General features: G+C 40.7%; 2 protein-coding genes and 1 pseudogene across 8 annotated transcripts in view; 1 reads left to right on the top strand and 2 right to left on the bottom strand.

The window, feature by feature from the left end:
- Positions 1-1330: 1330 nt before the first annotated feature.
- On the bottom strand, positions 1331-5817 carry LOC137173993 (GTPase IMAP family member 7-like; annotated as a pseudogene).
- A 146-nt stretch (positions 5818-5963) lies between these two features.
- On the bottom strand, positions 5964-9633 carry LOC137173996 (myeloid-associated differentiation marker homolog). Its single transcript, XM_067578953.1, has 2 exons — positions 9476-9633; positions 5964-7602 (listed from the first exon to the last, which is right to left on the bottom strand). The coding sequence occupies exon 2, from the start codon at positions 7460-7462 to the stop codon at positions 6614-6616; it is 849 nt and encodes a 282-aa protein (XP_067435054.1). The 5' UTR covers positions 7463-7602; positions 9476-9633; the 3' UTR covers positions 5964-6613.
- Positions 9634-10479: 846 nt separating this feature from the next.
- The window catches only part of arhgef11 (Rho guanine nucleotide exchange factor (GEF) 11), a 22543-nt gene continuing 9514 nt past the window's right edge, over positions 10480-23508 (top strand). For 2 of the 7 annotated variants that reach the window (XM_067578943.1, XM_067578937.1), the window contains exons 1-27: positions 10481-12214; positions 12811-12846; positions 14840-14931; positions 15043-15147; positions 15239-15288; positions 15394-15451; positions 15561-15760; positions 15879-15950; positions 16184-16291; positions 16592-16640; positions 17117-17154; positions 17297-17389; positions 18125-18193; positions 18289-18393; positions 19008-19106; positions 19431-19473; positions 19668-19764; positions 19908-20030; positions 20836-20859; positions 21035-21161; positions 21414-21507; positions 21789-21818; positions 22017-22149; positions 22296-22502; positions 22707-22754; positions 23054-23202; positions 23325-23465. In XM_067578943.1, the coding sequence (XP_067435044.1) occupies positions 12180-12214; positions 12811-12846; positions 14840-14931; positions 15043-15147; positions 15239-15288; positions 15394-15451; positions 15561-15760; positions 15879-15950; positions 16184-16291; positions 16592-16640; positions 17117-17154; positions 17297-17389; positions 18125-18193; positions 18289-18393; positions 19008-19106; positions 19431-19473; positions 19668-19764; positions 19908-20030; positions 20836-20859; positions 21035-21161; positions 21414-21507; positions 21789-21818; positions 22017-22149; positions 22296-22502; positions 22707-22754; positions 23054-23202; positions 23325-23465 (2425 nt within the window). In that variant the 5' untranslated portion in view covers positions 10481-12179. Of the gene's footprint in view, positions 12215-12810; positions 12847-14839; positions 14932-15042; positions 15148-15238; positions 15289-15393; positions 15452-15560; positions 15761-15878; positions 15951-16183; positions 16292-16591; positions 16641-17116; positions 17155-17296; positions 17390-18124; positions 18194-18288; positions 18394-19007; positions 19107-19430; positions 19474-19667; positions 19765-19907; positions 20031-20835; positions 20860-21034; positions 21162-21413; positions 21508-21788; positions 21819-22016; positions 22150-22295; positions 22503-22706; positions 22755-23053; positions 23203-23324; positions 23466-23508 lie in introns of all 7 variants that reach the window. The other 5 variants (XM_067578939.1, XM_067578938.1, XM_067578942.1 and 2 more) reach the window with 5 other exon arrangements.

Raw genomic sequence — 23508 nt, 5'->3', positions numbered from 1 at the left:
TAACCATTTACATTTTTATGCATGTATGTTCTTAGTAGTAACAGTAAGGCTGAGCAAACTAGTGAGTAGCACTCAAAATCAACTGAACGGAATAATGTCAGCTAACTACAAAATGTTTTAAGGCTACTTTATTTTCTCAATGGTCAGCCTACATAAAGGATACATTCATTTCTACCATAATGGCCAGTTTACTCCATCATAAGGGCATCTTATAGGGCTTCACTGTGAGGGCACTTCACCATGTTTTTCTGCTATACAGTATTAACCAATCAGACTTTATTTGTATATCACTTTTCATACAAATACAATGTAACACAAAGTGCTTTACACAATAAAAACAATACAGTATCCCCTGTATATCCTGGATTATTTATTATTTATGGTATTTCATTGTCTCACCGGTACCTCAAACAACACACCCTCGCCATTGCAGTCCCTTGTGCTGTAGTGCTGGACTGGCCTCACAGGGCACTATCACATTTTCTTCCACTGAAATGGCAGCCATGAGGGCATTTCAGTTCAGATTGTCACATATAGAGAAGCCCTCTATAGGGCACTTTATCCTGATTTATCCATAACTAAGACAGAAATTACAGATATTTGGTATGTTTTCTCCTTTGTGTGGGCACCTTAGAGGGCATTTTATCAGGTTAGTTCTACTGTGGGGGCACTTTTGTGGCATTGCCCCAGAGGTTGCCCCCTGAGTTCACCAGTGCTAATCCATGGCACATGATGTGTATCTTTGTTTGACAGTTTGCTTTTCAAATATACTAATGAACAACAAAAATGTTGCTGTTGATGAATACACTGACTGATTATTGAAGCATGAACGAGCTGTTGTTATTTATTTGTTTATTAGTATCAAATAGCAAATTTAAGCTGTGGTCTGCGTCACTGTTGGTGGCTCAACATCAGTTTTAAATCTATGATTTGGATCATGGTTTTATGAGGAAAGAGACATTTGAAACAATTCTTAATAATGAACAATTTTGGTGATGGATTGTTTCATTGTATAACTATTAGAATTTCATTTTGAGAAAAAAAACAACAACAAAATAAGAGATTATATAAAAACAATAATAATTTAACACATAACCAAAACATTTTCCCTGTATCATTGGCAAAGAGTTGAAGCACAATCAGAATAACAAACAGCTTTAAAACATTTGTTACCAAGAGATTTATACTCATGAAAATCTTAAAGATTCTCTCAAGAACTCTTATATACATCTAGTTTCAAAGAGCAACATTTTGAAATAATAAATCAAAGTCATTACCAGATATTAAAACCCCTTGATAGAATGTTTTTAAAAGTCAAATGTTTGCTGTGTTTTTATAAGAATAGCTGGCAAAAGAAGATACACTACAGTAGGATATTTTTCACAAGGAGTGTCAAGTGAAACAGAAACTAACTTCTGCATTTGTTTCCCTGCTTCGCCTTGTTTTTGATCCAAGATGGACACATACTGTATGTGACTAAAGCCTATTTAGTAGATGTTAGAATTTTAGGAGCAAATATAGTTCCCATACAATGGGAATGGATTAATGAGAGGCAAATTGTAAAGCGTTTGAATAAAAGCACTATATAGAACAGTATAGTAACAAGAACACTGTAACAGTTAATTTATTTCACTTGTCTGACAGAAGTGACTCTTTCTCCTCACTTTGCTGTTGCTTTTTGATGTTTCGTATTTTTTTAATTGTTTGTAGACCTTTATCACAAACAGCCTTTGCTGTGTTCTCTGCTGCCTTTACTGAGTCTGCTTGATCAGCTTCACAATATCCTATACAACCTTCTCTTTCAGAAGTGATTCTTTCTTCCCACTTTTGTTGATTTGAAAATTTTTAAATCTTTCTAGACTTTCGTCCCACGTGGTATTTGCTGCATTCTTTACTGCCTCCCCTACTGAGTTTGCTTGATCAGCTTCAAGATATCCTACACAACCTCCTACTACTGCTCCTGCTGCAGCAGCAACTCCTACAGCTATACCTAATCCAGTTGTTACTGCTGCTCCTCCTGCTGCTCTCACTGCAGCCTCCACTGCTACTGCTGTTGTTTTTGTCGACAAGGCTGTGACAACTACAATAATCATTGCTGACACACCAAGCAAAGCCCCCAACAATACTCCTGTTGCAGTACCTGCCACTCTGATCAAAAACTTCTGAGATACAGTGACTTTAGCCTGCTCTCTGATATCTTGCTCTGATATTGTCACTGACAACAGTCTAATTCTCTCCTCCTCCTGCTGTATTTCTTTCTTCACTGTCTGCAGCATCTCATTGGTGTAGTAGCCTCCATTGTTTTCCATCACTATATTGTCTATGGTGTTGAGTAGCTCTGCCACCTGGACCTGGTTTCTCCTGTACTCATCCTGCTGGTTGTCCTTCCAGTGTTTATTATCAATGACGTGGTACCGGCCACCGCACTTCTTCACCAGATCACTCAGATCTTTATTCTTTTGGACAAAATCTTCAATTTTCATTCCTTCGGGGAGCTGGTCACCATGAGTGAAGACAACTGCAGCATGTTTGAAAGCCTCCTCAGAAAAAGTATTTCGTATTTCGTCAATAACCTGCTTCTCATGGTCTGTGAATTTCTAAACTTTAAGTAAAATAAGAAAAACATGAGGCCCAGGAGCACACTCTATGATACACTTCACTATCTCATCCTTCAGCTCCTCCTTAGACTTGTCTGGGTCAAAGAAACCAGGAGTGTCGATCAAAGTGATGCTTCTTCCATTGACAGCTCTGGTTTCTTTTGCACATTGACTTGTTCCAACGTTTGGAGAATCATCTATCTTGAAGACATCCTCTCTGAATATGGTGTTGGATGTACTGCTTTTCCCAGTTCCAGTTTTTCCCAGCAGGACAATTCTTATTTCTGAGTCTAGAAAAGAACAATGAATCAGGATCAGTAATATTGTACATATTGCTCTTACTTGTTTTTGTGCATCTCTGCACTCAGATTGCACTGTGACCCATATGTTAGTTATAGGAATAATATTGTATGCACACATTAGTGAAAATCACAATTAAGAGGGACAACACTTTCTAAATTAGGTTGCAGTCATAACTGGTAAATGAGGTCATGTAGAATCCTTGATTTTGATTTGAATGTTTTTTATCCACATGTGAAAAGTAGCTGAGGTTAACGAGCACACTAGCACTGTATTTTTTAGAAATTTTCATATAATTTCTTGGCTTTTATACTGTACCTTGTGAAATAACCATTTATTTGGTTTGACCAGATAATGTGGGTAAATAAGGGCAACAGATGGGAAAAACACTTGTAGTGTCCTCATTGAGATACATTTGCATTAAAAAGACAAATACATCTGATTGACAAGAGCCGTGACACTGTTTACATAAAAGTTGGTAAACTCTTCAAGTAAAGGCGTGGACTGCCCGTCCACCTCAAGGTGTAATTATCAGTCTTTACAGCTTGAGCACCTGGTGTGGAAGTTACATTAGAAGAGCAAGCAGAGGAGGAGACATTAGTATGCTTCTTTTCCAAAAGGAGAGTTTTTATATCTTACACCTCGACATGTCTCAAATTTAGACATATTTTGTTGACAATATTTATATTTTTTCCTGATTATAAGATATAGTAAATTTTAATAATTGATACATTTTACAAGATAGATTTTGAGAATTATTGATTGTATAATGTATAATTGTGAAATATCTTTTATGATTAAAAAATGAAAAATGCAAGAACAGCTCGTGCATCAAAACTGGTCATTTCTCAACAATCAAAACAGATTTATTATGGACAGCTGTGAGGTTTAAGAGCACAACTGCTCACAGATATATATTTTTTAAATGCATAGTGATGCATCTCAGGTGTTAAAACTGTATACACAGTCAAAACTTTTAATTAAAACAAAAACGACTGCAGTTTAAAATTCTTCATGAGACAACTGTGTTGCGCTCAGAACAAAAAAAAAAATCATAAGTGAAAAGAATTAACTCACCGTCCATGTTGTCAAAAAGAGTAACTGCAGAGTGACAATGAAAATGACAAGACTTCCTGTGTGAGTATGTTTCTCTTTTACACTTATTTATCAGGTGCATTGTGGAGCAGACTTAAGGTAAGACAAGTAGGCAACTGTCTGGAGCACCGAACTAAAAGGGATCCAAACCACTACAGATTTATTATGATGTTTAGATATGAAACATATAAAATTATGTTGCTATTCTAACATTATAGCCAGAAATAACTTTTTTAATTTTTTTTTTTTTAAGAAATCATTGTAAATGTGCCACTCCCCTGTGCACTACAGACTAATGGACTGTTCCATAACCGCAAGAACCACTGTGACTGCAGCACATCACATCACAGTGAGAATTGTTGTACTATTGTCCTGCTATTGCTGTGGCTTCTCTTATTTTCAGAAAGTCAAACCAGGCAAAGCTCCCACTTAATAACATTTTGATTGTATCCAAATTTTAACAGTAATAGGTTGTTTTTATGTGTAGTTGAAGTGAACATTCTTGGGATAATTTAGGTATAAGGTTTGAAAGTAAAACTGTTATTATTGTATGGGGGTCTGATGAATGTTTTTTATCCACATGTGAAAAGTAGCTGAGGTTAACAAGCACACCAGCACTGTATTTTTGGAAATTTTTATATAATTTCTTGGTTTTATGCTGTACCTTTTGAAATTACCATTTATTTGGTTTGACCAGATAATGTGGGTAAATAAGGGCAACAGATGGTAAAAACACTTGTTAAAAGTGCTCCATGTCATTGCATTTCAGAGAGGTAAACACCCAGTGTCCTCCCTGAGATACATTTGCATTGATCACATTAGAAAACCAAGCAGAGGATGAGACATTAGTATGTTTCTTGACATATTTTGTCAATAATATTTACATTTTTACCTTATTTTAAGATGCAGTACATTTTAATAATCAATACATTTTACAAGATACATTATATAATTATTGATTGTATAATGTATGATTGTGAAATATCTTTTATGATTACAACATGAAAAATGATTCAAAAAGGGGAGGGACATCTCATGCATCAGAGCACTACAGTTCACAGATATATTTTTTAAATGCATAGTGATGCATCTCAGGTGTTAAAACTGTATACACAGTCAAAACTTTTGAGTAAAACAAAAACGACTGCAGTTTAAAATTCTTCATGAGACAACTGTGTTGTGCTCAGAGCAAACAAAATATCACAAGTGAAAAGAATTAACTCACCGTCCATCTTGTCAAAAAGAGTAACTGCAGAGTGACAATTAAAATGACGAGACTGCCTGTGTGACTATGTGTCTCTTTTACACTTATTTATCAGGTGCATTGTGGGGCAGACTTAAGGTAAGACAAGTAGGCAACTGTCTGGAGCCCTGAACTAAAAGGGGTCCAGACAGCTATAGATTTATTATGATGTTTAGATATGAAACATATAAAATCATGTTGCTATTTTAACTTATTATATCCAGAAATAACTGGATCATTGTAATTCATCATTGTGCCACTCCCCCCCCCCCCGTGCACTACAGATTAATGGACTGTCACATCACAGTGAGGATTTCAAAAGAAGTAACAAAAGCAGTTTCTCTTTCTCTTAGTGGCTACAACATACATGCCTAACTGTTCGTAACACTAACTCCACTTAATAACATTTTGACTGTATCCAAATTTTAACAGTAATGGGTTGTTTTTATGTGTAGTTGAAGGGAACATTCTCAGGATAATTTTGGTATAAGGTTTGAAAGTAAAACTTGTAGTTAAATGTCTGCATGTGACATTACTGTATGGGGGTCTTATGGATAAGAGAACCTTATCTCACAGTGCACAATGTCAGTAAAGAAAAAAGTACAGAATGACAGTTGCCTGAGTCTGCTACATAACTGCAAGTATGTTTCCATAAAGGTGATACATGGAGCAACAATAGCATGTTGTTATTGTCTTTTTAACTACATTATGAAATCACAAATCACATGTGCTTTCAAATAAAATATTTATTGGTTTAACTAAAAACTTTATTTGCTCAAATTACATTCTGTCAAATCTTTCAATACTGATACTTTGTTATCAAGACAAAAGAACAAAGTGTTTTTCCAAAACGTTATAAACAAAAGATAATAAGAAGGACAATGAAGAAATCTATGTTTTAGGTTGTGATGAAATCAAAGTGTCCATGTACTGCAAACGAAGCTTCCCCATCAGTAACCAAAGAGTTTCTGTGTCTCAGATACAGTAAATACGTTTCTCCTGCGTTCCAGTGTCTTTGACTTCATTGGATTCTAACAGCATTACATGCCAACTTTGATTTTTCCACACCATCATGTAAAAAATTTCATCTTCTTATCTTTTATGATATAGCAACTCACATTCGAGATTAAATACTGTCATTGCAGATATCTAGGCATTTATTTTAAACTCAAACATGCATGTACATACTGCAAGCGAGCCATTTGAGCTTTCCTTGTTTCAACAGGACATCTCATTTCACCATCACACTGTATAATTAGACACCAAAGAGAAAGATTCATGTCTATTTTGTCAAAAATACAAAGCCACTCAAGCTCTTAGCCTCTTTTTTTCTGTTCTTCATCACTCAATATGTCTCCCTCCTTTATTCCCTTTCTTCCTAGACAGTGACAAACACCAGCCTGGCGGTGTAGGCCAGGTCAGCGAGGTAAAGCAGGAAGTTGACCGCAGTGAGCACCGCCACTGCGATCAGTCTTGGATTTTGGCTTTGACGCTGGTACTGCTTGTCAAACTGGAACACCGGCCAGATGATGGTAGCGGTCAGGTACATGATAACTGCCAGGAGCCCGTACGCTGACAGGAACTTGGAGAACGGGATGGGGAGACAGCCGGTGCACTCGCCCACACACAGCACCACCACAGCCATGGAGAGGATGAAGCAGATGCAGTACACCGCCATGCACCACTTGAGCGCTGCATGCTGCTCATAGGTATTAGGGTTGCTGACCAGGATGAAGATAATACAGGCCAAAAAGGTCTGGCACACCTTTAACAGGCCTGGAGCTGTAGCCATGTAGCCCGCCACCTCTCCTGGCCTCGCTTTAGTCAGGCTCACTTCCCCCATGTAGGCTACCGCGGCTAGGCAGGAGAAGACGGTGGAGACGATGCGATAGTCGCGAACCTCGCCGTAGAGCTGCTGGTCCTTGATGTAAAAGACAGGGAAGATGATAGAGGCAGAGAGGCACAGGAGAGCAGCATAGCAGGCAATAGTGATGGGGAAGTTGGACCAGGACACTGGAGTGCGGGCCTGGAGGCCGAACTGCTCCACCAGCAGGACCAGTAGGGTGCAGGCGAAGCTGAACGCCCAGCAGAAGATGCACCAGTCAGCCATGCCTCCGTGGGGAAGTGAGGCTCCATGTGCTGCAACACTGAACGCCACGCAGGTGAACAGCAGGGCGGCTAAACGCACCCACAGCAGTTGGGAAGTGTGAAACACAATCAGTGGCATGATGGGCTATCGAAGTCAGTCAGGAGCTGAAATTGACCTCTGTAGTGCAACGATGGTTAAGATGAGTCTTTTTTTTTTACTGAATGTGAGATCTTGTGTTGGCGGCTTTTCACATGCTCTGTTGATGTTTGTCATATATTCTGCAGAGACACAATAAAAAAAAGAGACTGATCAGAAGAAAATGAACTAACATTTGTGGAAGTGATGATGTGTGTTTGGACTATCTTGATGCAAAATGCAAGCAAGGCACTACTGTATATTAATGAAACACAAACATTATATGGGGCTTTATTTCTTGAGTAGCAATTTCAGTCAGTTTATTCTAATTTGTAAAATGCTGTAGCCCTAACTTTATGATTCCTCTTTTAAGTCTTAACAGCCCATGTTGTAGAAATGCTCAGTATTCAGTCCTACTTGTTGTCTTATTTACTCTCTATTTTTGCTGAATATTACCAACAGGCTTTTTTTGTCTATGGGGTAATTAAGGCCTAATGTATTGAGGAAATGGTCTTCTGAATCATGAAAAGTCATAAATGATGATCTACATAAACAACAAAAATATAAAGTGAAAAATTGCAACACCAATGCTCTAATTAAATTATTGCGAACTTCATCATCTATAACTGACGTGTCCAGGCTCAAACTAAAGTTGTGTAAAGACTGTGGAACATGTGAGGAACCTCGGTTTGCTGTTCAAGCTGTGACCTGTGCAGGGTAGATATATCATATACAGGAAGTGGAAGTTTGCCTGCTTTTAAATCTCAAGGGCTTGGAAAGTCCCTCAGTCTAAAATGGCACTAAATTGTTTGATATTGGTGCCCTCTAGTGTCCAAACTGCAATGGTGTGCATTAAATTGTATTTAAGTAGTTCAAAATAATCAAACAAAAATAACACATTTGTGAGGCTCAACACTGCCAAATCTGGTCAAAACATGCAGAATTGTTGCATTTTTTTCTTGCATTTCTGGTGTTTAACACATTACTCTGATCATATCCTAATGTACTGTGGGTGCAGATGCTACAGGAAGGCCATGACTGCTACTATACAGGTCCACGGTGCATCTTTCATGCAAGCATCATTCCTAGAGAAAAAACACACTTCCTCATTCTGCCAATGCAAACCCTGCTAACTTAATAAATCTTCCAGCCATTAACTCCAATACCACACTTCCTGTTCTGTGTACTGAGACACACACCCAGGAAGCAGCTCAGATGAGCTAATAGCATGTCTGCAGGAACTGACACACAAAATCAAATTAGCACCCAATCTCCGTCAGACACAAAGAGAATGACACCTGGAGTTTGCTCTTTTTCAGCTAAGATTTCAGTGTATGATACAAAAACCTCTTGTTTAACACAAGATTTGATCCATTACCTTAAAGTTTCCGCTGAAATCTGTTAGGTTAAACCCAGTTTCATTACTGAAAGAGATGCCAGTTAATGTCTGAGCAAGAAAAAAAACAAAGCTGCTGGTAGAGAGGTGTGGTTCTGTGGTCTGTGGCCTTTTACCCTTGCTGCTGACAGGAAACCAAATTTTAGTTTCTTTGGGTTTGCTATTATGCATACCATGCATGCCTAAGAGATGATGCTTAATATTAACAAACCTGTGAGATACTGTATATCACTATTGTAGCTTAAATGTGACAATTTCTCACTTATAAAGGCGTTAAATGATGCTCCAGATGGTGAAAACTTATTAAAACATCTGTACACATCATTCTAAAAGAAAAAATTCTAGGCTGAGAGAAGACGTGGCAGTATCATAATGATATCACACAAGATACAATCTCTTTTTACATGTCATATTCTGTAAAACAGACACATGGTGAGCCTCGACTGAAATAAGAAGTATGTGATAAGCGGTTTTCCATTGCAAATAGCGGACATACCGCACCCAGCGCTGTGCTATTGTAATCGTGCCAAAAATAGACCGTGATAAACGCTAGTAGCTGTTAAACTTCTGTATTAACTATCTAAGAAGAAAAAAAAAGTCAGCCTCGAGATGGACCTTACCGATTTCTAGGCTCTTTCATGTTTTTTGGAAGCTTAAAGTTGCTGAAACACCGTGCGTAGTTCTTGGCGGCGCATCCCCTCTCTCCTCAACTCCAACCTCACAGCAGAGAGATCCCACGCCCAGAAGTTGCCATATTTGGTAAAGTGTTGAAACCATCTGCGAACCAAAGTAAGGTCATCGCAATATCTCACATTGCGTCACTTAAGAAAACATGAGTCAACGTCAAATTCCGATCACTCTGGGATATTGATCGTGAACCAGGAATAATCTTTTAGCTAAAGACATGGTGAAAAGCAAGAGTTAGTCGACTTTGTGAAGTTTTTTCTAAGGTCTGCTTTTAAATGAACGTGCAAAACATGCAATATGACAATTAATAGTAGTTGAATTAAACATTTAGCCTATATAAGTGATGCCTTGTTGCACCCAACTAGTTAATAGTGAGAATAATTGCTCATTATTACATCTCTATGACTGATTATCAACACAAAATATGAATATTTGGTGTGATTCAAGGCATAGGACTATTTCACCCCAAATAGGCTAATAAAAAGGGAACTATAGTGACTAGAAAAACGTTGTTTTGTGGTTACAGAGTTCTGCTCTGTCACTGTTTCAACAATGTTGAGTTCAGGGATGTTTGAACAGCTGGAAATGTCTCAGCCATTGTCAGAAAATGAAAAGTTACATTACAAGCCGCTTGTTGAAGGGATTTTTTAAAAAGAAGACAGCACCAAACGATCAGGGAAAGCACATAAATAATATATTTTGACAGTTGTCAATGAGGCAAAACATTAAAAAAAAATGTTTAGAGGCGTATTTCTTATGTTTGGTCTGAATATTTTCTGCCATTTGGTAGCATGTAAAGACTGATTGAAAGAGGGTATTTCCTTTTTTCTCTCATGGACTACTTTTTACTACTACTCGTGTTGTTACATGTTGTTTATAGTATGTAGCTTCAAGATAAATGCTCATTCTTTTTTTTTTTTTTACATGGATCCTAATCTGTAGTATCGAGAGATTGCGGTCAGAGAAACTGCCTGCAGTACCGCAGTCCATCCAGATGAGGGCGCTGCTGTGTCCGTGATCTTTGAGGACATGATGGTGGATCAGCAGCCAGTCAAGACAGCAGGATAACAACACAGCAGAGATCACAATTTTTATATCTGGGACTAAAAATGACAGTTTATAAATGCAACAAAGATTGCTATTAACCGTTGAGTCTTCTGGCAGACTAAAAGAGAGAGAAATATCCTGATTGTACCACTTGTTTTGGAGAGAAGACCTGCTGGAGTCGTATTGCTTTCTAGCTATCTGGCTAACATGCAGCATTAGTGTCTGGATTTGCAGGAAAACTGGACTCCGGGATTTAACTGAACTGTCCACTTCTATAATCCTCCATTCGCATGCAGACGTAGCCCTGCTGGCTTTTCACCTTGCATGTATAGCTAGTTGGCTTAGCTAGCTCCAAAGGACCGAGCCGTTGGCGCAGCTGAAAGCCGAATACACAGCGCGTTCGGTCGGCCTCAGCACCAACGCGATGCCGCGGGTCGAGATCGACCCTCCCGCAGAGCTAGTGAAAGCTAGCTGGACGTAGCAGGCCGCTTCAGATGGTCGTTATCATTCCATAGTCAACTGATTAGATAGTATATTTTGAAAAGCACCTTTATATTTCATCCTGCACGACGTTTTTATTTTTATTTTTATAAGCCCAACGGCAGAATTAGCCTGCTAGTTAGCTAGCTAGTTCGTTAGCGAGTAATGGAAATCCAGCTGTAGCGTCTGTTGTTTACAGTGTGTTAGCATGTAAAAATCTGCCAGTTACAGTTAGCTTGGGAGTGTGCTGGAGTGGTGTGGTGATTGACTTTTCACGTATCAAACTAGAGGTACGTTATTTTTTGTGTATGGGTTGATTTTGCTTTAGCAATATACACGAAAACAGTTATCAAACGTTATCAAACCACCTTGGGCATTCACGTCAGATCTAAACCTTATCTATGCAAGCATATGACTGAGAAACGAGCGACACTAAGGTAGTGCTTAGCTTGTGTGGGATTATTTAGCTTGGCACAAGTCACACATGTAAACAACTACATCTAAGGTTTAGCATTGTAATTTTCTTACAAGGTGTTACAGAATATCACCCAAGATAGTGTTTGCTGTTATGCGTGTTACTTTGAAGTTATCTCTAATTAAACTAGCTTTACACAAACACTACAACCGACACATGGGGAGTTGTTGACCTGCTGGAGCACAGCGAGACACATCAGCCATTCATTCATTCATGATTGATGATCTTTGAGGAAGCAGGCTGCCCTTTATCCAGTTTCCACTACAGCTGAACCACTGCATCAGTTTTTGTTTTGTTTTTTTTTCTAACCACTCCACCTGCACATACACTAATGTTACTTTTGTGATAGCCTGAGCAGCACTTTCTCTTAATACCCTACTGACGCCCTAACTGGAATCGCTGGATGGGGTGGATGGGAACATGAGGAGCATCCTCTCCGATCTGATCCAGCTTCCAAGTAGCTGATGCACATTAGCTTGAAGGTCTGATCAAAGCACAACAGAGAGCCCCATTGTGTGGACTTAAAACCGAAGAGGAAAGAGAAGACGACGACGATGATGATGAGGATAAAAGAGGCCCAGTGACAGAGTTTGAACCCTCACCAGGAAGCAGAGGAGAGTCACAAGGCTGCAGACATGAGTCTCCGCCAACCCACCTCTACTCTGGACAGGTAGGAACCTCACATCTGCTTGCACCCAGACAGACTGTATGTCTCAGTGCCTTGCTTAAAAATGTAGCTCCCACATCAGTCTTTATTTGACTGAGGTCCAGTCCAGCCACAGGAAAAACGAGTCATACAGGCTGTGTACTGTCTGGGAGCTGATAAGACTTCCCTCTGGCACAAGAAGAAAGAATAATACTGTATGCATGACAAAAGTAGCAGTCTGGGAATTCTCACTCAAAAAACCAACACTAAGCAAAAGATTTCACAGCAATGTTTAGATTATCATTTGTGAGTTTCAGTGTCCAATTTCCATTGGTCGCTTGAGTGTCGTGTTGTGATTTTACACCTGCTTTGCCTCTGCCGAAACACTCGATGTACTGTAATTCATCCCGTGTGTTACCATCAGTCATCACCACATTGAGCTGGTAGCCCTACATTGTGCTTATAGTGATCATCTGTCTGATGTCTCTTTGTCTTGATTATGTGTCTTTCCTGTTTCTCCTGCTGTCAATTTTTTTTTTTTCTTCTGTGTGTATGTGTGTGTGTGTTCGTTCTCGTGCACATGCCCACTGCTTCCTGTGTCTGTGTGTGTCATGTGACAGCAGGGCAGCCAATAAGAAAAACGCCCACCTGTTCAGGTAGGACAGCTGTCTGACTAGGGCTTGGGTCAGGGTTCTTTTTGGGGGTGGGGGATTGATCACACCTACAGATTGTACAGCTGCAGCAGTAAATCTCTCAGTGGCTGCTCTTGTTATTTCAGGGCGTCTTGTAGGCGGAGCTGGCAACAGGCACTCAGCACTGAAAAATTGTGTATACAAAGAAAATGCATTTTCTACACTCAAAATGTGTCATAGCTCATCCAGGGATGCGCCGATCCAACTGTTTAGTTCACTCTGTCACCAGTTAGTCTTCACCGACCTAACTCAAGAGTATCTACTGATCCGGTAGCAAAGCTCTCTTTTCCCAAATTTGAAATTCATGTCTCACCGTGTAGAACTCAGGGATTGCTTTTGTGGCACTAAAATACATGCAGTGATTGAATCAATGTCCTTTTAATTCATATCAGAATACTGCACGTTAAGAAACAATTCAACGTGGAACGGTCACATCATGGCCGATCCACTTAAAAAAGTCAACACTGGACGTGATTCTGATTTGGTGGATTGGATCGATGCATTCCTAAAGATTTAGTTTATATGAAATTCTGACTACCTGGGCGAGCGAAGGCGTGGAGTTTCAACGATCAGTCGCTAAAGTGATTAGTCGATGGACAGAAAATTAATCGGCGACTGTTTTTATAAAGAAAAAATGCTAAAATTCTCTGGTTCCAGCTTTTTTTTTAATGTAAATATTTTCTGATTTCTTAAGTCCTCATGACAGTAAACTGAATATCTTTGGGTTGTGGACTGTCGGTCGGGACAAAACAAGACATCTTAGGTGGCATCGTGGGCTTTAAGAAATGGTCATTTTTCATCATTTTTTAGACTAAACGACTAATCGATTAATTGAGAAAATGATTACAGATTAATCAGTAATGAAGGTCATTGTTAGTCGCAGCCCTACTTGGGTGTATTCTGGTGAACACACTTAAACAGATCTGTCCATTCAGATAGTTTTTGGTTTGATATATTGAGATTTGAAACTTGACTGGCCACCAAGGAGAGCAAACAGAGATCTCCGAGATTGTCACTTAAAATTGTCAGTTTCGTCTGACGCTAAAAGTATCAAATACGAGGTGAAAAAGTGCTAGAACCAGCAAAAGTTTGGCATTTTAACTCGAGTGAGATTACTATCTTATCTGTTGTCGATTGGTTTTCCATTAGTGTCCATTTATTGACTTATCATTTGGCTTTTATTGACTGTACAGGTACCATAGCTAGATATCTCCAGATCTTTATAACTCACAATAAATCTAACTAGATGGAGTCAGACTGAAATGAGTTACTTTAAACCAACCGGTCTTTGGACCTCTGGAAGAATACCAAATCACTTCAATGTTTACAGTGTGTCCTAGCGTCATACACTCTTAGCTAAATATATTCTTGGACGTCAAGGCTGCTCTCAGTGTTTACAATCTGTAAGAGTATAAAGGGCGCGGGAATGACTTGAACTTTTTCCTCTCGGTCAGTTTCTCTGTGCTCTTTTGCTTCAGGATCGGTGTTCATCTGAATTTTCCTCTCTCTCTCTCTCTCTTTTCTCTTACCCTTCCCCCCCCCCCTCCTCCTCCCCCTTTTATCTGCTTTCTCCCCTCTTTATCTGTCATGCATCGCTCGCTTTCAGCCCTTTCGCTGCTTGGTGAGTTTTCCTGTCGACTGCTTTCTCGTCGCTACTGTTCATATTCTCGCTCTTTCTACCCCCACGTCGGACCATGTTCCTCCCTTGAATCTTCTCCTCCTGACCTCCCTCTTTTTTTTCTCCAATTGCAAGCTTCCCTTCTTTCTTCCGTGGTTTGTTCCATCACTTTTTTCTTTTTTTTAAAAAATGTATCTCTCCTTCAGTTATCCTGCCTTTCTACATTATTTCTCCCAGTCCAACCAGCCATCCCAGAGCATTTTTTTTTTTTAAATTTAAATGCTCTGTTTTAGTAACGTTTCATGTTAAGCCACTCTGTCTCTAATCCCTCGAACTCAGGCTCAGCAGTCTCACCATCGGGGACTCGGAGCGCAAATCCTCCGCCACGCAACAGAGGGAGCCAACAACTGAACTCCCTGCTGAGAGTACGGGTAAATTCGACTTTCCCCCTGCACCAGGTTTATCTGTTTGTTTCCAGATCGGTTGAGGATTTCACTACATTTAACACCCTTTACATCCTTCTTGTCCTCCTCCTCTCCCAGGTCCCGGTCTTGTCCAGAGATGCGTGGTCGTGCAGAAGGACCAGCTGGGTTTCGGCTTCACAGTGTGCGGTGAGAGAGTGAAGCTAGTGCAGAATGTCCGACCAGGTGAGACACACGTGCAAGCAGCTTACTTTATAATCACGCTTCTTCGTTCTGCGCGAGTCTCACTTGTATGCCTGTCGCTCATCCTTCGCAGGTGGTGCAGCAGTCAAGGCCGGGGTCCAAGAAGGGGATCGAATCATAAAGGTTTTTTACCGCTTTGTAATATCAAAACTGAATCCGAGAGTCACTGGCATCTTCCTGCTTTCGGTGTCGCTTATTTTCCTCTCTGTTCGTCTTCCTTACTCTCAGGTGAACGGCTCGCTGGTGTCCTCCATGTCCCATCAGGAGGTTGTGAAGCTCATCAAATGTGAGTCCAGAAAACTTGTTGAAATAAGAGCGAAACTTTGTACTTTTTTAATATCATTTCTATAAAAATATCTTTTATTTGATACAATCTCTTTTCATCAATCTCACAGCTGGAACTTATGCAGCTCTGACACTACAAGGGCCACCCCCTTCAGCAGCCTCCTTACCACTAGAGCCCCTCCCCACTGACCTCACACCCAATCAAAGGATGTCACTAGGCGGGGAGGCTCCACCCCCTCCACCTCCACCCTTGCCTTCTGGACTGAGCAGCACCCCTTCCCAAAGAATCACCGGACCCAAACCACTACAGGCGAGTGTCAAGGATCGATATTATCTCGAATACTGATGACGAGCTTCAAAACTGACAATATGTCGTTTTAGACAAAGAGAACAACCCCAATTTTTGTTGTAAATGTGTTTTTTTTTAGGACCCAGAAGTACAGAAACATGCCACTCAGATACTCAGGAAAATGCTGGAGCAGGAAGAGACTGAACTGCAGGTACACGCTCGCACACGAACAAATATGCTGTCCCAGTATTTTAGTAAGTGCTTGGACTGAAACCTTACTCGCTTTAGGGTGCGGTTCTGATCTGTAGATGCCAAGAAAATAGAGAAGCCATCATGAATCACATTACTATATTTTTGGAAAGTCTGCCTGTAACTGCTTTAGTAGCATCATGTCACCTGTGTAAGCGGTTAGGACGAAGTTTTTTAAGACTGACTGATTCGCAGGACTTACTGGAGGAGCGGCTGAGGAACCCGTCGTCGTCTCTGGAGGAACGGATCGAAAGTGCCAAGAGGAGAGCTCACCAAGTCAGGGTTAAGATTCAGCAAGATCTGGTATGTTTTTCCTCATTCACACTCACCAAAATCCTGAATATTAAATTAAAAAAATGAGTTTTACTGGCATATTTTCCGCTCAGAAGTTTGGAAATGTTGTGGATAGGACATTTTAGGGCATTTTGGTAGCTGTTACTGTATCCACACTCTGTATGTGATCACTCTTAACGACACAGAAATTGTTTCGTCTCATCTGATGTCATGCAGCTCCTGCAGCCGATACTGATTTGTAAGCAAATTAACCTTCACAGCCGGTGCAGGAAAATAACAAAACGCTTTCAATTATTTTCGCTTCTCCAGGAGGGAACGCGGTCAGAATCTGTCACCAGTTACGTCATAGCAGGAGAAGGTTTGTATCCTCTTATCTTTTTACCCGTTCAACTCCGACTGTCAGTACTACATTCTTATAAAACACTACCTTTCATTTACTCCTGGTGTTGTTCAGTTGTTTACACTTAAGCATAAAATTAACAGAAATTTCAGTATCACTCAGTGCCTATAGACCAGTATCATGATAATAGTCATATCTGTGCCAGAAATAACTGGCCTAAGACGTCCAAAAGCGTCCTCTTCTTCGTCGGTTACATCCTTTTTTTTGATAGATGGCACTGCTCCTGGATTCTTTGAAGGCCCACATATGATTTAATTTGGGTCCTGTTGTCAGGGATACGCTACCCAAGGTTATGTATTACTTCCCGTTAAGGCCATGTGCAGTAAAAACATGAACATCTGTAATAGCGTTAAGTTATTTATATAGGAAACATCCACCAAACAGGCTGATTTATGTTCTTACTCGCTGCTAAAATCGCTTGTGTGCTCCGGCAGGTCGATTATCAGTGGACTCGAGCGAAGGAGACTTGGAGGTAGGCCGCAAATCTTGTCATTTCATAAACTGGTGAGATTGTGCGTTTGTGTATGCGATGGCCCCACTCATCCCGTCCCACTCGTCCTCCCTCCCTTCCTCCCTTCCTCCTCCTCCTGCTCCTCCTGCTCCTCCTTCCCCAGGCGTTTGAGAGTCCCCACTCCTCCCCCTCATCCTCCTTCAGGACCCCCCTACACCGACGGCAGAACTCCGACACACACACCCTCTCTGATTCGGTGAGATGGACGCACGCACATGCATTTACTTCAGAACAGACGTTCTTATCGATAAGAAGCTCACACACAGTTGCTTAAAAATGTTTTTTTTTTTACAATACCATCTAAAGTGACTTTCAGGATTTTGCAATTTCCTCTTGCAAAAACAGTTTACTGAAGTGAAACTGAGGACTTATTACATCCGTTCACACTGGTTTAAATAAGTATCTGTGTATTATTAACTCGAGATAGAGGAAGAGAGACAGCCAGACAGAAAGAATGCAAGGAAGAGTAACCTTTACATAATCTATCTTCTGTATTTTTATTTACTTGTATGCATTTTCATATTTTTTAACTTTAAATGTTCACATTTGCCACCGAGTCGGTAACCGCAGATACAGCCGTGCAGACAGGGGCCGTCACGCTGTGCACCGAACCACTCGGACCCCCGCATGACGAAGATTATTCTCCTTCCGAGAATATCCTCCTCTTCATCTGTTTCTCTCCTTTTTTTTTTTTTTTGCCATGCACCACAGTGATTCTCATAGAAAGTCTATGAGACCAGCAGGGAGACTGAGAACAGAATGATTGATCACCACACCCTTCAGTTCATATCTCACATCACTTATGCACAGAGCGCTGCACGTACACTATAAGAATAAAAAATAGCAGGTTGTGTGTGTGTGTGAATATGTGTGTGTGTGTGCTTTCCCTTACTTGAACTCTGTGTGTGTGTGTGTGCATCTGTTTTTAAAGGGCGGCAAGGCCCAGATCATCGGCCCCGAGGAGGAGGACGAAGAAGATGATTGCTATGCTTTTAACGAGGTGAGAAGGATTCATTCGGTGTGTCAAACGGATCCACGCTGATGTGATCTGAAGTCGATTCTTTCATCTTTACTGTTATTCCTGTTTTCTCTCAGATGGACGGTCCGTTCCAGGACATCGAGCTGCTGAAGTCACGACCGGCACACATGACAGTATTCATGAGATATGTCTTCACCCAGCTTCTGGACCCCAACCCTCTGGTCAGTCGGCGTTATTATTTTATACTTGATTAGAACAAGACATTACTGTCACTGAGAAGAAATGTCAAAACAAAGGAAACAGATGGAGGTCGTTTTATATTCTCTTATTTCCATCTGCTCTGTCTCTCAGTCAGTCTTTGTATTATCTGAAGCCTGTCACTATCAGGTCATGACTTTAATATGATATTCAAATAACTTTATATATATACTGTGGATTAGGTTTTTTGTGTAATTTAGTAGAAAACAGTTTGTTTAAAGGAGGAGAAATTGGGAGTAGTCTCTTCAAATTTACAGTAATATACATGGAATTTTCCTGATAAACTAATAAAATTGACTACATATTCTATACTCTTATCTGAGTTTTCATAAATGCATAAATAAAAATGACATTTTCTGTCTTCATCTGCAATTTAATGTCATTATTTCTTGAGTCTACAGTAAAAATTACACGATCCGCAAAATTAGACACTCGATCAGATCTCTCATCTATATCTGTGTTTTATTGTGGTATCCTATTATGCTATTGTCTGACATGTGTGTATAATAATACAATATACTTACTAATTGTCCTGCATTCTTTGTTTTTTTATGTGTTCGTGTTGTGTGCACAATAGTTGTTTTACCTGTCGGTGGAGGCGTACCTGGGCTCCAGTCCGAAAGACGCCCGCTCACTAGCACCTCAAATCTGCTCCCACTTCCTGGACCCAGACGCTGTATGTGCCAGCAAGCCTTAATGATTCTATACTTAACGTGTACACAACTCTATCAGTTTGAGCCCAGTTTTGGCTACTGCTGTGTATCGGTGTTGATGCTGGATTCATAAAATAAATAAAAACACAATTACAGTCAGCAAAACAGAGCTCAACTCAGTTAAAAGTGATATGGTTCAGTTCAGATATGGCAAAGAACCACTATTATAGCATAAAATATACTTACTAATAACAGAAAATGTTTATAAGCTCTGCTTCTGATCTTATTACTTTAACAAATTGCAGTTGGAAACATAAAAATATCATTTTTAATTTTATTTCTTACAGCCTTTGAAAATCAAAGCACGAGAGGAGTATCTCACAGATATCGGTAAGATTAGTTGAGTTGTGGAATTATTTCATTTGTGTTGCATGATTATGTTTGTGTGTTTATGACGTATATCAAAGACACCTTGAAGCTTGAATTGTTCAAGGTTGAACTACGTGGCTTTACTATTTGTGTTACTGTATGTCTCGGCTCGAGAGGAGTTGCATCCACTGACTTTCTGTCCATCTTCCCTTCAGAAAGTCGACTACACGCACAGGAGGACATCAGAGGTCCTCTGTCTGAGCTGCAGCAGGAGGTGCTGCCAGACATCCAGGACCAAATACAGGACTACAGGTACACGAATTAAGATTTGTTTGTTCTGGGTGTTATTCACTTTAAAATGGTTTTATCTACAGGTTTTCCCATCTAAGAGAAGATACCTAGTTATGTCAGTCAGGAGCTCACATCAATAAGCTTGTGTTTGTGTGTCTTAACAGGAACAAGCAGATGATGGGCCTCGGCTCTCTGTTCGGAGAAGGAGACCTTCTGCAGCTGGACGGAGACCCGGCGAAAGAAAGACAGGTGGTGGACAGACAGGTCACCGCCCTCTGGGAGATACTGTGAGTCTGTAACTTACTCGTATATGCTGCTGTTGCGTAATATTTATCCTGTTTGTCAGCGTCTTCAGGTTAATTTGCATGGACAAGTTGTCACTCTAGAGAAGATCATATTGTTTTGCTTGTCGGGAAGGTTATTAACATGTAGGGCTGCAACTAAGTTGAAAGAAAAACAGCAAATCATCACATTTGAGAAGCTGAAACCAAAAAAACATTTGGCGTTTTTGCTTGAATTATGACTGAAATGATTAATCGATTATCAAAATAGTTGCTGATTAATTTAATTTCAATCAAATAATCGTTTCAGCCTCATTAACATGAGACCACAGGTAGCTTCATGCATACATCTATTACTGCAGCAGTCTGTTAATCATTCGGGGCCCAAATCTACCCGTTAACTAATTACACAGGAGTTTTCATTCATAACACAGTGAATGTTAACATCACAACACACACACGTACACACACACACACACACACTCTCTCAGGCAGGTGAACAAGGTTTGCCTAGCAACAGGGTCAGATGTTTGGTGACCAATAAAAAAAAGTTATTACGAAGCAGCAGAAGCGGCTCACAAATCTTATCATAACAAAGGTCATTAAACCCGTGAAACCACATGACATTTACTCCACTGACTTTATACACCTGTCTCCGTCACATGACTGCTCCACTGCCGTCTGTTCCTTACGCTGGCACCCGCATGAACCGGATTTAACTTTGAGGAATTAAACTGGATATCTCTTTGAAAGTGTGTTATGTGTTGCGGAGGGAGTTAACAGCCTTTTTATGTTTTTCTCTCTGTTCCAGATCAAAGCATGAAGAAGACAGGAGGTAAAAAAAAATGTCTCGTCTGTTGCAGTGAAATTTAACAGCAACACCTGCCTGAGGGATTTACTCTTAACTCTTTCTTACACCTTTTCTTTGTTTCTGTTCTGTTCTCCTCACCCCCTCCCCTACCATGTTTGTTCCGTCTCTCTCTCTCTTTGTCTCCACTCCTCTCCCTCAGTTCTCCTCTGGCGTCGGCTGTGCTCCTGTACCTCCGTCATTCTGGCATCAAGCTAAGAGACTCCAAGGTCTTCCCCGGTCTGAGCACAGAGAAGGAAAAGTGGCTCGCTTTCTTAAAGACCAAAAAGGTAAGGTGTGAGAGTAGCGGCCTCTTTCTGCTGAGAAACAAAATGCAAGCTGGTAAAAGGAAAATATGTCACAATCGTTTAAACAATGTTGAAATTCCACTTCTACAAATGAAGGTTTCATAATTATGCAGTGGAAGTTTAAACCACTTTCAAACAGGAAACAAAAGTCTAATAATAAATAAATAAATAAATAGAGGAAAACAAAGTTGTTTTTCTTTACATGATGTGAATTACTGGTTTCTTTCTCCACAGCTGAGTGGTATGAAGAAAGAAAAAGATGGAGAGGACAAAAAGAGAAATCCAATCCTGAAATACATCGGCAAACCCCGGACCACATCCCAGTCCAGTAAATACAAACACACACACACACACACTCATATGCTCACATGTACAATCAAACATGCTAATGTGAGCGTATCTGTCAAAAGTCATTATCAGCTGACAGTATTGGAACACTGACACAATAACACATACATGTTAATGTTCTCAGCCGCTGTGTTTGTCTCATAATATTGATTTCTTGTTGTTCTTTTGTTTACAGGTTTATTTATTGATTTCTGACATCTTCATTGTGTATTGTTGTTCTGATTTCATTGTTTCTGTTTGGTTCGTTTTTTGGTTTCGTAGCATTCCATGTCCCGTTGTCACCCACCGAAGGTATTTCTGTCTTTTGTTTTTCCTCTTAAGTTCGATTTTGCTCTCCTGTAAACATTCCCAGCTCTGTTATTATTCACGCAACACACGTAGTTTCTGTTCAATTTTGCTTTTCATCTTAAACTCTCTTCTTTAAACTTTGTGCCGTTTTAACTTACCGTACAATGATGTGTGTGTGTGTGTGTGTGTGTGTGTGTGCAGTCCGTCCTGGCAGCGTGAGGAACATCATTCAGCAGTTTGAGAACAACACAGAGACGGGAGGAGAGGAGGGAGGCGACCCTGCCGACCCCCAGCGGCTGTCCTCCAGCAGCCTGGGAGAAGACAGCATGGACAGGTAGGTCTTTCTGACATGACCAGATGTTTTTCACAGTTCATCATCACATACTGTATATATTCTGTACTGATGTGTCTTAGCTCTTCATTGAAGGCTTTTGATTCTTACTGATTTAGTAAAAATATTCTCTGTTCTCTCTCCTCCAGCCCTACGTTCTCAGTGCGTCTGGCACGCAGCGAGTCGCTGAAGGCTCAGGGCGAAGGTCGTCGGCGGGGCGTCACCTCGGGAACGGAGTCTGTCCCCCGCTCGCGTAGTGATGTGGACATGGAGGACAGCGGGGAGGAGAGGGAGGGCCCGGGCCTCAGGCCGCTGCATCACAGCGCCTCGTCATCAGCGTCCAGCAGCTCCGCACGGTAAAGATTCACCAAGACAATCGGAAGCTTCTCTTAATTTCTCAGAGATTATACTTGGATTCAGATGTTTTGGCATCCTCCGGGAAGGGATGATATGTCATCAATTAAATAAACCTCAAGGAATCTAAACTAGATAACTCATAAACACCCCCGGAAGTTCACTTCATGCCGTCTCTCTCTCCACTCTCTCTCTCTCAAACTCAGGTCTCTAGAGAACCCTACACCCCCATTCACCCCTCGGTCTAGACGCAGGTGAGTTTTCACGACGTCCCCAAAAGTTCACAAGAAAGAAACGCCAGCTTTCAGCATCTTTCAGTTATAGGTTTCACCGTAAGGTTAGGTGAACACAAAGTATTTTTTTGTTTTTGTTTTATAGCGACTGTGTTAGTGGAGAAAAATAACTAAATTAAAATGGCCGTTTTGTATTTAGATGCAAAATAGATCATCATGAATTCAGGTTTGTTTCTCTCTCTCCGTTTGTCTCTCCATCTGTCCTCCTTCTCCGCGTGTACGTCGCTCCATCTCCTCTGTGTTTTTTGGTGACTGTGCAGGAGCGTGGACTCACCGCTGGCCCTGCTGCCGGACGCCGGGGCGCTGGAGGAGGACGTGTGCGACGGTCACAACTGGCAAGAGACGGCGCCTCCTCAGCTCCTCGCCACGCTCAGCCCGAAGGAGGTGGAAAGACAGGCCGTCATATACGGTACGAGTTTCAATTCGGAACACACGGATAACCACGAACAGTTTAATATGATCAGAATTTTAAGATTTTCAGATTAAATGATCCTGACCGTCTGCATTTGCCGTCTCCTACTTTCTCTTCAGAGCTGTTCACCACCGAGGCGTCACACCTGCGCACCTTGCGAGTCCTGGATCAGGTTTTCTTCCAGAAGATGAGGTCTGTGCTGAACTCTGAGGAGCTGGCCTGCATCTTCCCAAACCTGCCCCAAGTCTATGAACTCCACGGTCAGTCTGTGCACGTATATATGTTGTGGATATGTATGTGACA

This window comes from Thunnus thynnus, chromosome 22 (genome assembly GCF_963924715.1).
Source record: "Thunnus thynnus chromosome 22, fThuThy2.1, whole genome shotgun sequence".
NCBI lineage: Eukaryota > Metazoa > Chordata > Actinopteri > Scombriformes > Scombridae > Thunnus > Thunnus thynnus.
The sequence above is the reverse complement of the archived record's forward strand: the minus strand, read 5'-3'. Positions and strand labels throughout refer to the sequence as shown.

Bases quoted from the DNA above. Each gene is read 5' to 3' on its own strand.
- LOC137173996 (XM_067578953.1), bottom strand. From the start codon at position 7,462: ATGCCACTGATTGTGTTTCACACTTCCCAACTGCTGTGGGTGCGTTTA.